Source organism: Amblyomma maculatum, chromosome 11 (assembly GCF_055883805.1).
Source record: "Amblyomma maculatum isolate TAMU_Amacu chromosome 11, ASM5588380v1, whole genome shotgun sequence".
NCBI classification, from domain to species: Eukaryota; Metazoa; Arthropoda; class Arachnida; order Ixodida; family Ixodidae; genus Amblyomma; species Amblyomma maculatum.
This window is the reverse complement of record NC_139354.1, coordinates 146,027,829-146,041,333: the sequence shown is the minus strand read 5'-3', so window position 1 is coordinate 146,041,333 and position 13,505 is coordinate 146,027,829. Positions and strand designations below refer to the sequence as shown.

The window sequence follows — 13,505 nt, the reverse complement described above, 5'->3', positions numbered from 1 at the left end:
CGCCCATTCCTTCCTGTGCCCTTTGTCGGCTCTACTTCCGATTGCGGGACGTCACATTCTTGACGTCACCCTATTTGCCTTAACTAACTACTTTAGTCTTTGGTAGTTTCAAATAGCGGGCCAGTTCCTTCCTATGAACTCTTTTGGCTCGACTTCAGGTTACGTGACGTCAGATCTTTGACGTCACCCTGAATGATTCAATTACCTATTTTAGTATTTGATACATTCAAATGTGGCACCAAGCCATTCGGTAATGAGATCATTTTCGCCTTTACTTTTTCATTTTATGTCTCTAAATTAATAATGAACTTATTGGTCTAATTATTTTCTCGCACACAATACGTCCCACTCTATCGATTGACACCACTCATTAACCTCCACGACTTCTCAATTACTCACAACTGCTGCCGACATAATTTTGCGTGTTTTGCATCTAATTAATTACCTAATTACCTTATTGACCTAAATATATTTCAGACGCATCATTACGTCACCCGCTATCGATTGACACCACTCATTAACCTCTACCACTTCTCAATTACTCAGTGCTGCGGGCAACTTTTACATCTTTTGCCTGTAAATTTCCTAATAACTTATTGTCCTAAATATTTTTATTACAACAACAATGGGTCAGCCTCCATCGATTGGCACCACTCATTAACCTCTACTACTTTTCAATTACTCGCAACTGCTGCGGACACGGTTTTGCGGACGCGGTCTGCGGACGCGGCCTGCGGACACGGCCTGCGGACAGAAATCTGTGAACATAGCGAAGTAACGCTTTCGCGTGAAAACAATATCGCAATCTGCCCTGCTGCCAAACGTTTAAACTTCTGTACTGAAACTGCACCTGCTCTACTTGATCATCTGCACCTGCCCTAGTGCCCTACAGTTCGTGCGCATTAGAAAGAATTGTGACGCTTATTCATTTACATATACTGCTATCATTTATTCTAATAGGAAACTGCAACATAATACAAACGAAAACAACTAACAAAAAATTTGAAAGTTGCTAAAGAAATACATTTTATTTGTTCAATATATAGACTGTTTTGTTTTTACTAACGGAATAGCGTCTTATGGCTCTAGACACACATTGCCTATTTTGTCTCTCCATTTTTGCATGGTTGCTTTTATGACATTATCATTCGTTTGAGCGCACCTAAGAACGTTCAAGAATTCTCGGATTTCACCTGCATGGCCAACGTAATATATCAAATTATTTTTAAAGATTGATTTATTGTCTGATACGTATGTTGAGGATTGTTGTTTTGTTCAAAACTTTCAATTTTTGATATCACCTGAAACACTAAAACCTTTTCTCTCCCCTACAGGAGTGGCGAATGTGGGTGCCGCATGTAGAGATACCAAAGTTGCCCTTGTCAGAGAAGACCCTGGGACTTTAGAAGCTGTGGTAAACATGGCGCATGAAATCGCCCACCTGTAAGACTTGTTTTTAAATGCATCTGCTTCACGTTTGGTGTCAAGCCAAACATCATTTCTGAATGGGCGAAATGTAGGCGAAGCAGGCATAATTTATCAGAACCTAAATACTGACGCTGGTATTAAATGAACTAGAAATACCAATATTGCGTTAAATTTCCGGGGCATATATTTGGACAAATTGTGGGATACATTTTTCGGAAATCGTTTCCACACACATTACATCTAGTTTGGCTGCTGTCCTTTAAATTAGGCTATAAATACCTCGATCACTTTTCCAATTTCTGATAGCATTCTCCCGAATGTGGAAAGATCGAATGCCAGCAATCGGAGGAAATGTCAAAAACAACGTGCACAGTGTGTACCTGTTTTTCATCTAACAAACTTAGGTCACATTTACTGGCAGAAGAGCGTTAACAAAATATTTGTATAAGCAAATATATCATATTTGACACCAATTCAATTCCGCTACAAATTTATTGCTCATGGTAATTTACTTGTGTAGGGCAAAGCCGGTTTGAAGACCAAGGCAGTTCGTCCAGAACCCTAACGAATCGAAATCTTTCCGATATCTTTACTATGCACTACATAAAAAAGAAAAACGAATAGTGCCTTTCAGGTTTCATGGGATAGGTGACAGAAAAACGTGTCTTGCAACACCGCATGCAGTTATGAAATTTTCGAACTAAGGATGGCGTAAGAGGATTTTTATACATTATAGATGTAATAACTTCGCAGCGAAACTAATGTTTTTGAATAAAAAATAATTTTGTCACCTTCGCCTACAGTACGGCGCTGCAGGAAACCACGCAGTTTACATCATTCCGTCTCGTATATGTCAGGGAGGCCCGCACGGGACGTGATGCTCTCGTGCGGGGATGAAGCGGTCGAACCCGATGCCGTCCATTTCGCGGAACAGGCCGAGCAAGCCCACCAGCTGGCACGCTTGCACATAAAGGAGCAGCATGCAACCGACGCTCGATACTATAACCCTCGGCGCAGGGAAGTCCACTTCGAACCAGGGGACCAAGTGTGGGTATGGACCCCTATGCGCCACAAAAGCTTGTGTGAAAAACTGCTACAGCCGTACTTCGAACCCTATAAAGTCCTGCGCCGCTTAAACAGTGTTAATTACGAAGTTGTTCCAGATAGAAGTGGGACCGTCAGTGTTTTGAAACGCTTGACGCTGCAAGTGAGGCCTTGACTTATAGTACAGTTCATCTCACTCCTAATTTTTTTCTCTTCTCACCTTGACATCGGAACGATGTATTCTTTTCGCGGGGGGAGGGGGGGATAAGTCCACGTGCCTAGCGCCGCGTGGCCGCCGTGCTTGGTGCCGACGACGACGAAGCGGTTGTTGGCTCGAGATGCACGCTGGGGCTGGACACTGTCATCGGAGGTAGAAGCCGACCTTACACTCAGGTCTTACCTTCACGGTACCGTGTACCTTCACGGCTCCCTGTGGTTTGAGTCGTGGCAATATATATGGTCGAAATGAGGTACACTTATTCTTGCTGCCGCATTCATCAAAAGGGTTTCTAGACACATCATTTCCACTGCACAAATCAGGATCTTTTATTTAGACGGTTATTTTACGCTAATTTGAGTTGGAAGGACCAACTGCATTTAATGATAAATGACCTAGACAGCAGAAGCTGAAAGGTAGGCCTAAAGATTTATATGCAGAAGAAATGCTGAAGAGCGTGGGAAAGAAACAGTGATTTAAAATAGTTAGCGAAGCATTGGAAGGGCTAGGCGAATATGTCTGCCTAGGACAGATAGTGACCGCAGACCTGGACTACGAAAGGGAAATGTCTAGGAGAATGATATTGTGATGGATCGCATTTGGTAGGAATTCAAACATTATAGCCAGCAGCTTGCCGGCATTACTCAAGAGGAAAGTGTATAACACTTGCATCCTACCGGTACCTACCTATGTGGCTTGAACAAGGAGGTTAACGAAAACGGTTCTGCTTAAGTTTAGGACAACGCAGAGGACCATGGAACGAAAAATATTACGTGTCACTTTAAGAGATAGGAAGCACTCAGAATGGATTAGAGAAATAACTGAAGTTACTGACATTATAGTGGAAATTAAGAAGAAATGTGTATGGGTAGGGCATGTTTAAAGAGAGGATGATCGATGGTCTCTAAGGGTGAACCGGCAGAAAATTAGGTCGGAGGACGAGATTGAAAAAATTCACAGGGGTGAAGTCCCAGTCGAAAAAAAACTACAGAACTATGCCAAAATTACGACAAAATATATCATGCAGTTCTGTCGTAACCATCAGATTTTTCTGTAGTTATGTAGTACTTTTTTGTAGTTTTGTAGTTTTTCTGTAGTAAATTTTCGTTGTCTGTAGTTCTGTAGCACTTTTCGGTTGTAACTACATAAACTCCTGATGTTACTACAGCATGTTCTGTTGTCAGAACAGGTTTCCCGTCAAAACCCGCACAGAAATTCTGTCGTAACATCAGAAAATTTTCTGTAGTTTTTTCCGACTGGGGGATGCAGCTAGCACATGACCGGGTTAATATTTGAAAGAAAATGGGAGAGGTCCCACCCTGCAGTCACGCTGCTAATGCTGACGACGATGAGCTTGGATGGCAAAATAATATTGTTATAAAATGAACCGCATTCCTTCTTCCAGCGTTTCTGAATTGGGTGCGCGCACTCCAAGAGGCAAACCGCGCGATATCTCACACGTCTAGACACAGTTTTTCTGTTTCAGAAAGCACGGCAGTTCACAACCGACTTTATTTTTTGAAAGAAACGTGAGAGGAATGCTGGAACGAAGAGCGCGTGCGTAAAAGAGAAAGAGAGCGGCTACAGCTTTTCCTTATGCCGGCGTTGGCGAAAAACCTGTTCTGGCTGTACTGGTAGACGAAGCTACAATACACGTATCTCGGGTGTCCAACGAGGCAGCAGCGCGGTGTTGTGACTTGGGAGCAGTTGAATCCCTTTGGAGGCATGCACACCGGCGTCGACGGGTCGCCTCTTGTCACCTCCTCTGCTGGATGTGGCGCCCTTTTTTTAAAGGCCTACTCCCCGGAATGCAGCGGAAGTCCACAAAGAATTGCCACACAAGATATCCCCCCCCCCTTCCCCCCCCGATCTCTAAGAGACTCCTTCGCTCTTTCACTGGTTCAAAAGGGAGGTCCGGGCGAAATGCTTGCTCTATGGCCTAGACCTTCCAAAGTTTAATAAGCTGCGCAGTGACCATGACACCATCACGAGTGGCTGCGCATGCGCGTGCCTTTAGACGCGTTTGCTTCGCCTGCCTTGCAATGGATGCATGATCGCAGCTTTCGAAGTGCTTTTCTTCAATTTGGCAGTGTTACTTAAGTCGGTAGCGTGCTTGAATGTTTCATGATTAAATCACTCTATAAGCTGATCTGCATAGAGCAGGCCTAAATTTATAAACTTGTATTTCAAATATTTACATCACTGTGATATGAAGAACTGAGCAAGGGTAGATGGGGTACCCCTCAGTTCGCAGATGAGCCAACGTTTCTACTAGTGGCATTGTCGTTCTCTGGGCAAAGTGATCATCACTGGCAGGAGATTAATAACGCTTTTGCTTCCGAAGAAGAAAAGCTGGGGAGGGGAAAGTTGGGTTCGAAGAGTGTAGGTGTGAAGGAGTGGGGAAGAGAGGATGATGAGAAGAAAGTGGGACATGAGTTGAAAGAAAGAAGAAAAAAAAATCTTCAGTATTATTTATCAGCCTGGAACCAGGGATTCTGTGGCCTGCAAAAGATGTAAAAGCGGCAGTACCAGGAAAAACTACAATATCGGGGAGGTGATCAGTGACCACTTAAGCGGGTTTGGTGCAGATATACCTTACAAAAGGACAGGATTTGCGAAGGGCCCTGAAAGGCATATATCTAAGGGGGACAATTCTCAATACGTTCTGCACAGGGGGGGGGGGGGGGGGGGGGGCGGGGAGGAGAAGTACAGTCACAGGATAATAACCTCACAGGAAACCGCCACTGACATAAAAAAAATAGTAACAAATGTTTGAGGACAAATTCAAGCAACAAGCGATAAGGAGAAAATGTGTTTAAAGGAACATGTAAGGTTATGCTATTGGGGAAGGGAATAGAGTCTACAAGCGCTGTGAATAATCTGTACAGTTAATTGTATATGGTATTGTTTCCCTGAATAGTTATCATGCAGAAGGAATATACCTAAGGGATTCTAACGTTCCCTTAGATATATTTATTCCTGCTGGTTCCAATGTTCTAAATTTATGAATTAGATATGCCTCTCTATATTTTCGCTCCCTTGCAGATTTAAAGCCTGACTGGAGAATATACAATTTATTTCTTCCTGATTGAAATGCTGGGAAACTGCTTTCGGGAGGTTTTCGCCTGCGTCTGCCCGATGTCCATTAAACCGCATGTTCATTGGTTACCCTGTCTCCCCGATGTACTTTTTATGACAGAAGGAGCATTCTAGAAAAATGGTTGATTGGGCGATTTGGTGAACCATGACGGACAGTAATATAAGTGCGCTACAAAGACGAGACACAGAGAAGACGTCGACGACGACGGCGCAGAATATTAGTGTATACACTAATAATCCTGTCTATGAAGGTATCGACGCCCTCTCCCAAGTACTAATCAACAACCACCATCCGCATGCCTCTGAAGTTTATCTCTCGCTCCTTAAACTAGTCCTAACTTTAAATTATTTCGAGTTAGATTCATCCTATTATTTGCAGATATTTGGAATCATTATAGGTACTCAATTCGCGCCAACTTACGTGAATATATTCATAGGAGTTTTAGAATATAATATACTAAATTCATTCCCGGAAAAGCCACCTATATATCTTCGCTGTATTGACTATATTTTCATGATATGGCAGCAGGGATCAGAATCACTTCAGTCGTTCGTCTCGCATCTTAATAATCATGACACTAGCATTAAATTCACTTGTCAGTCGTCGCAATTAAAGGTCGACTTTCTCGACACCACGGTTTCAGTGAAAAATGAAAAACTTAAAACTTCTTTGTACAGAAAGCCAACAGATAAGCAACATTACCTAGATTTTACGAGTCACCATCCGAGTCTTTGTAGGCAAGGAATATTTGTAGGACAGGCGACACGGCTTAGAAGAATATGTAGCGATTTTTAATGACTACCTAAACGAACTACATTCATTGAAAACAACACTAATCAAGAGAAATTATCCCGGTAACTCCCTTAATATGGCCCTCGAAAAAGCAAGCACCTTAAACCGCAACGATATGCTCACGAAACGACCAAAGGCCAACACTGTACGCCAGCCTTCTTTTGTATCTAAATACTCCAATGCCCTTAAAAACATAAACAATATTCCGCGAAAATGTCATTCCATGCTAACGTGTAATAAAAGCCTGAAGAAAATATTTCCGGAGGCACCAAGGGCAACATACAAACGTAACGCAGACCTCAGAGATACTCTAGTACTTTCTAAACTCAACAACATGCCTCGAACACAACCACACCCTCGCTCTCGACCTAGGTGTAAGACGTGCAGTCATATACAAAAAGACGCCACGGTTAAAAGCAATGCAAGCGACTTCCCTTTTCGCATAAAATCAGGCTTTACCTGCCCATCTTTAAACGTTATCTACCTTCTAGAATGCTCCTTCTGTCATAAACAGCACATCGGAGGGACAGGTTAACCAATGAACATACGGTTTAATGGACATCGGGCAGACGCAGGCGAAAACCTCCCGAAAGCAGTTTCCCACCATTTCAATCAGAAAGACAAAAGTTCGAAGAAATTAAATTATATATTCTCCAGTCAGGCTTTAAATCTGCAAGGAACAGAAAATATAGAAAGGCATATGTAAGTCATAAATTTAGAACATTAGAACCAGCAGGAATAAATATATCTAAGGGAACGTTAGAATCCCTTAGGTGCATTCCTTCTGCATGATAACTATTCAGGGAAGCAATAACATATAGCGTTAACTCTACAGTTTATTCACTACGCATGTACACTCTATTCCCTTCCCCAATAGCATAACCTTACATGTTCCTCTAAACACATTTCCTCCTTATCGCTTGTTGCTTGAATTTGTCCTCAAACATTTTTTATTTTTTCATTTTTTTTTCATGTCAGTTGCGGTTCCCTGTGAGGTTATTATCCTGTGACTTTGTACTTCTCCTCCCCGCCCCCCACCTGTGCAGAACGTTTTATGAATTGTCCCCTTTAGATATATGCCTTATCAGGGCCCTTCGCAAAGCCTGTCCCTTTCTAAGGTGCATCTGCACCAAACCTGTCTAAGTGGTGACCAATCATCTACCCGGTACTGTTGTTTTTTCAGGTACTGCCTATTTTACTTCTTTTGTAGGCCACAGGATCTCTGGTTCCAGGCTTAGATACATACTTAAGATTATTATTTTTCTTTATTTTTGTCAGTTGTGGTTCACTGTGCGATTATCCTGTGACTTTGTACTCCACCCCTTATCCCTATCTTTTATAAATTGTCCCCCTAGTTATATGCCTTATCAGAGCCCTTTCCATAGCCTGTCCATTTGTAAGGTGTATCTGCACCAAACGCACTTATGTGGTGACTAATCACCTACCCGGTATCTTAGTTTTTCCTGGTACTGCCGCTTCTACTTCTTTTGAAGGCTACAGAATCTCTGGTTCCACATTGATAAATATATACTGAATATATATTCTCTTATTTTCTTTTTTTCTTTTTTTTCCGTTCACTTCATGACCCACTTTCTTGTCACCCATCCTCTTCTCCCCACTTCTTCACACCTTCTTTCTACCTGCCCACTTTCTCCTCTCCAGCTTTCCTTCTTCGGAAGCAACAGCGTATTTAAACCCCTGCCAGCGATGATCGCTTTTCAGACGAAGACAGGTTCACTTGTCGAAACGTTGGCTCACCTGCGAACTGAGGCGTACCACATCCACCCTTGTTAAGTTCTTCTTCATACCATGCAAACCATCTTCTTCTCGTTCTACGTACATCGCTGTGAGCATTACATGGCAAATTTGCCACGGCGTGCAGGGCATTCTTCTGCAAATTCTGCAACTTGTGTAGCAATTGTTTTGTGCCATTAACCAAAATTAGATGGCAATATTGAACTTGTGATTGAAAGAATGAGTTCCATTGGCGACTCCCATTAACAATCCTTGTTCAAGACATCCACTCTGCTGGATGGCTGGTCAGAAGTGCATACCCATCACTGCTATAAAATACAAAGCATCAGCTTCATGGCTCAAGAGAGCAATTAACAATTTTAAATAAACGTAATGAGCTCCACATGGAGACAAAGTTAGGAAGTAATCCATCCTTAGAGGCATATAACCAAGTTATCAAAGAAACTGCAATGCTTTTATGCATGGTGAAAGAAACGTTTTATACAGAACGTTACGGAACATGCCTAAGACACCCCTGACAGTTTTGGAAAGCAATCTCAAACACTTAGGCTGTCGTCACTGATAGCTCTGACAAGCTATTAAAGAACAGGGATTCTGCAGAAGCTCTCAAGTAGTTGTTTTGTGCAGGCTTTATAAAGGAGCACAGCTTGAATTATTCCATGAACTATTCTGATGCACGACCCTTAACATGCGAAGCTATGCCATTCCATAGTCTTTGCGCCTACTGGTATCAATAATGTAAATAACAGTATAAAACTATCATAATATAAATTTTAAGGTGCTGAAAAACATGAAGGTAATAATAAATTAGTTCGTAACAGTGACATTCATGCAGTAAATTTTTCGCACTATCTAGCTGGTAAATTTGAAGATGGGGAAGGTCAAGTCATTATTCTAGCCAGGTGGCAAATAATCTATTTCCAACTACAGGCCCATTGAATGAACTAGTGTGCCTTCTTAAATCATGGAGCACATTGTTTTCTCCAATAATTTTAAAAAGTTCTGGCGCCATAATTTTATTCGGCCACTCTAACACGCATTACTTAAAGGCCTTGTGAAACGCAGCAAAATTTCTTAACTTGCCTTTAGTCTCGGATGAAACCTAGTAACTGTCGTTATCTACATTGACCTCAAAAAAGCTTTTGATAGATTTTTTTGGTGGGGTAATGTACAAATTATCACTTTTAAATCTCGAACCATTTGTCCTTACAAGGACAGAAAGTTTCTTTAACAAGAAAACAGTTTCTAATATATAACAACGCAGTCTAATCATACCCATGTTCGTTCTGGAGTCCGCTCGCGATCGGTGCTCGGACCCCGCCTCTTTCTTATTTCCATAAACGATCTCTATGAGGGCCTAAACAATAACATTAGGCTTCTTGCAAATAATTGCGTTATTTGTATTCAAATAACGTATTCTCAATAGAGGCTTCGCTTGAAACGCGAATTATTACTGTAGAAAATGGGTGAAAAATTCCAAATGCCCTTCAAATTTTATAAACTTAAGGCATTCCGTTTCATAGGCACTCCAATTTAACTGCGTATAGCTCGATGCTCTGTGGATCTGTTACAGAATGAATAAATATATAAATATCTAGGAATTCTCATTTTTTACTGATATTGCGTGGTGACCCCCACATAAAGCACATCACTTCAGCATCGAACACATCCCTGGGCTACCTTTATCGTTACAGAAAGGTGGCTCCAGCCCACGTAAAATTATTATCCTATATCACATTAATGAGCACTACATTAGAATATGCCACAACTTTTTCAATCCCTAATCAACAGTATATTTCTGGTAGTATTACAATTATCTGAAATCCAGCCGTTAGACATGTCTGTCCCGATTTTTCATCGCACACTTGTGTAACCAAGTCGAAAAACCATGCCGACTTATCCCTACTGAAGCCCCGTCAAAAGTTTGCCAGTTTAGTTATTTTTCATCAAATATACATTCCACTATCACTAATCATCTACATAAAGAAACGAATCTCATTTTCAGTTCATCACAAAGACCGTCAACGGTTGTCATACGCTTGTCCGAGAACAAAAACATTTGGGCAGTCCTTCTTCATGCGCACAGCAAACAATTGGAAGGGCCTTCCCAACATGGCTGGAATGATTGAAGATTATACTAAATTCAAAGATACACTGAAATCTATTAGCGCTCCTTATTTTTTGAGATGTATCTGCTGAAGCATTTGTCTACCTTTTGTTGCGAAAGAACTGCGCCAGCCAGCTCGGCTCGTCGCATATGCTCATATGCCGTTGCCGCAAATGGCAGGAGCTGTCAACTTGGGTCTCTCGTTTCACATGGGACGGTTATGTCAAAATCAGCCTGCTAGGACACTGGCATTCACGTTACCCCTACAGGCCACTAAGGCGCGTTCATACGGCTTGGTTAAAGCGGGGCTTTATAGGTGGGCAGGTAGCTTACGCTATCGCGTCATACTCTTAACGCAGAACTTAAGTGTCCTCAATATTTAGATGCAATAAACGCCTTTTCCACCACCACCTAGAACGCCTGTGAAATTTGATGCGTTCAATGGAACGCTGGTTGTGTTCGATGCAACGCTCGGTCGCCCGCAACCAAACCTAATTCGCTCCGCACTTGTGTGCCGTAGCCACAAATGGCAGGCGCAACGAAACCCTTAGGAGATGGCGTGCAGAAGAAAAGGATGAACAGCGCTCTGCATCTCTTGAGAAAAGAAGGAAAATGGCTTTCGTCAGTTTAATCGTTGAGCCTGGAGTCGTCGAAGGTGGTCAGCATGCAGACGTTGCACAAAGAGTGGGCGAGCCCGAATCGGCCACGCGAGATTTTCACCGCCGCTTCACGAAGGAGTCCTTTGGGAGTGTGTGTTCTGTGTGCGACAGGCTGTGGCATAAAATGATCTAGCATTGGTAAGTGAACTTATGCACCCGACAAATAATTTGGTCACAAGCGTAGCCATGGAGCCGTTGCTTTCGCAATTTAACTAGGATTGATCAGATTTAAAACACAGCCAACTTTTTCCGGTTATCGCTTATCGCTTTTGCTAGCGTTGTAGCTGTTTGTCGAGGTCAAATTTATATTGGTCCCTCTGAATAGGCAATGCACGGAATATGGCCCACACCTGTTATTTTAGTCATGAAGAACTCCTCCTTTTTTTATTTCGTTTTTTGGAATGCTTAAGGTCACAAAAAGAATTAAATGAACTGTAGAAGGACATTCAGGACGGCGTCGAGGTCGACGGGAAGCGGGGCGATCAAGACCAACACGATTTGCGCGATGGCAATTCCACCCCTTCTTCTTTTTCATCAGCGTCAAGCGAAGGTGTCCATCTTCTTCCTCACAAAACCTATAATCACCTTGCGCGTGTCTATCCTCCCCCAAACACACACTCGTAAGGACCTTCATAAATATAAATACCAGTCATTATATATAGCAGCTCTGCCAGGATACTTTGTCGGGCGAATTGGTAAACACCCATTGTTAATTAAAACAGCATGAACAGGAAGAGACAGGACAAGATAAAATGAAGCCACAATACAAGCGCTGATTCACAACTCAGTCTAAGCCTTTACTCCAAGGCCCAGAGAAAAACAAATGTGACGAAAACGAAGCAATCACGTGAAACTACCCCTGGGCTCACCTGCTACACAAAACGTCACTAAAAAAATCTCTGCTTGAAAAAGCAACAGAAGTCTTGCTGACACACTTATTGTCCATTGAAATGAAATATGCTTCAACTAAATCTCACGTCAACGTTTCTTTTTGGCGATACAAAATCCTAACTTGGTCCAACATGGGAGTACACTTCTTCTTCTCCTTCTTCATTATATCACAGGAATGGCAATGTGAGACCAGAAATGTTTTGTCCTTGCCACTTTCGAAGTTGTTCCGGTGTTCCAGGAGTCTCTTGTTAATACAGCGTCTGGTTTGTCCTATATAACAGGCTTCACAAGAGAGTGGAAACGAATACATAACACCAGTCTTGCATTTAACAAATGGGTCTCTATGTTTCACCCCACATTCTTACTTCTTCAATTCTCTTAGCCTTTGAATGGCCGAGCAAATCCTCTTCATCTTGAGCGGGCATGGGCAACAGTTTCGAAATACAATAGACAAGAATTATAAAGGCCGGTTACCGGGAGTCGGTTTATAATGAGGCGAGTTGCCGGTTACTGAAGAGCCTTAAAAAAACGCTCAGACAGAAATACCTGCCCAGTTGGGTGAGAAGAAGAGGAAGGTTGCGGTGGTAGCGTATGTGCACAGAATTTAACATGGCCTCAAAAATGTAGGCGAGAGGTATGATGTTGAGGTATCATTGACCGCCCCGTTCAAGATGAAGAGGATTTGCCCGGCCATTCAGTTGAAGAAGCAAGAATTTGGAGTGAAACATAGAGATCCATTTGTTAGAGGCAAAAGTGGTGTGGTGTACAGGTTTCCACTATTTTGTGGAGCCTGTTATATAGGACAAACCGGACGCTGTATTAACAAGACACTACTGGAACACCGGAACAACTTCGAAAGTGGCAAGGACAAAACATTTCTGGTCTCACAATGCCATTCCTGTGATACAATGAAGAAGGAGAAGAAGAAGTGTACTCCCATGTTGGACCAAGTTAGGATTTTCTATTGTCACAAAGAAACGTTGACGGGAGATTTATTTGAAGCATATTTCATTTCAAGGGACAATAAGTGTGTCAGCAAGACTTCTCTTGCTTTTTCAAGCAGAGATTTTTTTTTAGTGACGTTTTGTGTGGCAGGTGAGCCCAGGGGTTGTTTCACGTGATCGCTTCATTTTCGTCATATTTGTTTTTCTCTGGGCCTTGGAGCAAAGGCGTAGACTGAGTTGTGAGTCAGCGCTTTTACTGTGGCTTCCTTTTCTCTTGTCCTATGTCTTCCTGTTCGTACTGTTTAAATTAACAATGAATAGCAGCTCTGATAACTTCAAGTCGCATTCATGTGCCAGCGACGCAAGGTGTAATGTGCTGAATGTTGATCGAAATGTGCCTGTTTGGATTGCTTACTGACGTACTCATCTCAACACAGTTACCATACATGTGAGCCCCTGTATGCTTGGCTGTCTCTTGTAGTCTCACCATATCTCAAAACCCGCCAGTCGAGCGTCGCCCGTCTCTGTGTCCAGCGAACTATAGCCTGCTACCATCATATTAACTGTT

At 42.4% G+C, this 13,505-nt stretch overlaps 1 protein-coding gene across 1 annotated transcript in view; it reads left to right on the top strand.

The window, feature by feature from the left end:
- LOC146175128 (uncharacterized) overlaps positions 1-13,505 on the top strand; it is a 296,797-nt gene that overhangs the window by 166,964 nt on the left and 116,328 nt on the right. The window contains exon 9 of the mRNA XM_084584578.1: positions 1,335-1,443. Within this exon, the coding sequence (XP_084440704.1) occupies positions 1,335-1,443 (109 nt within the window). The remainder of the gene's footprint in view (positions 1-1,334; positions 1,444-13,505) is intronic.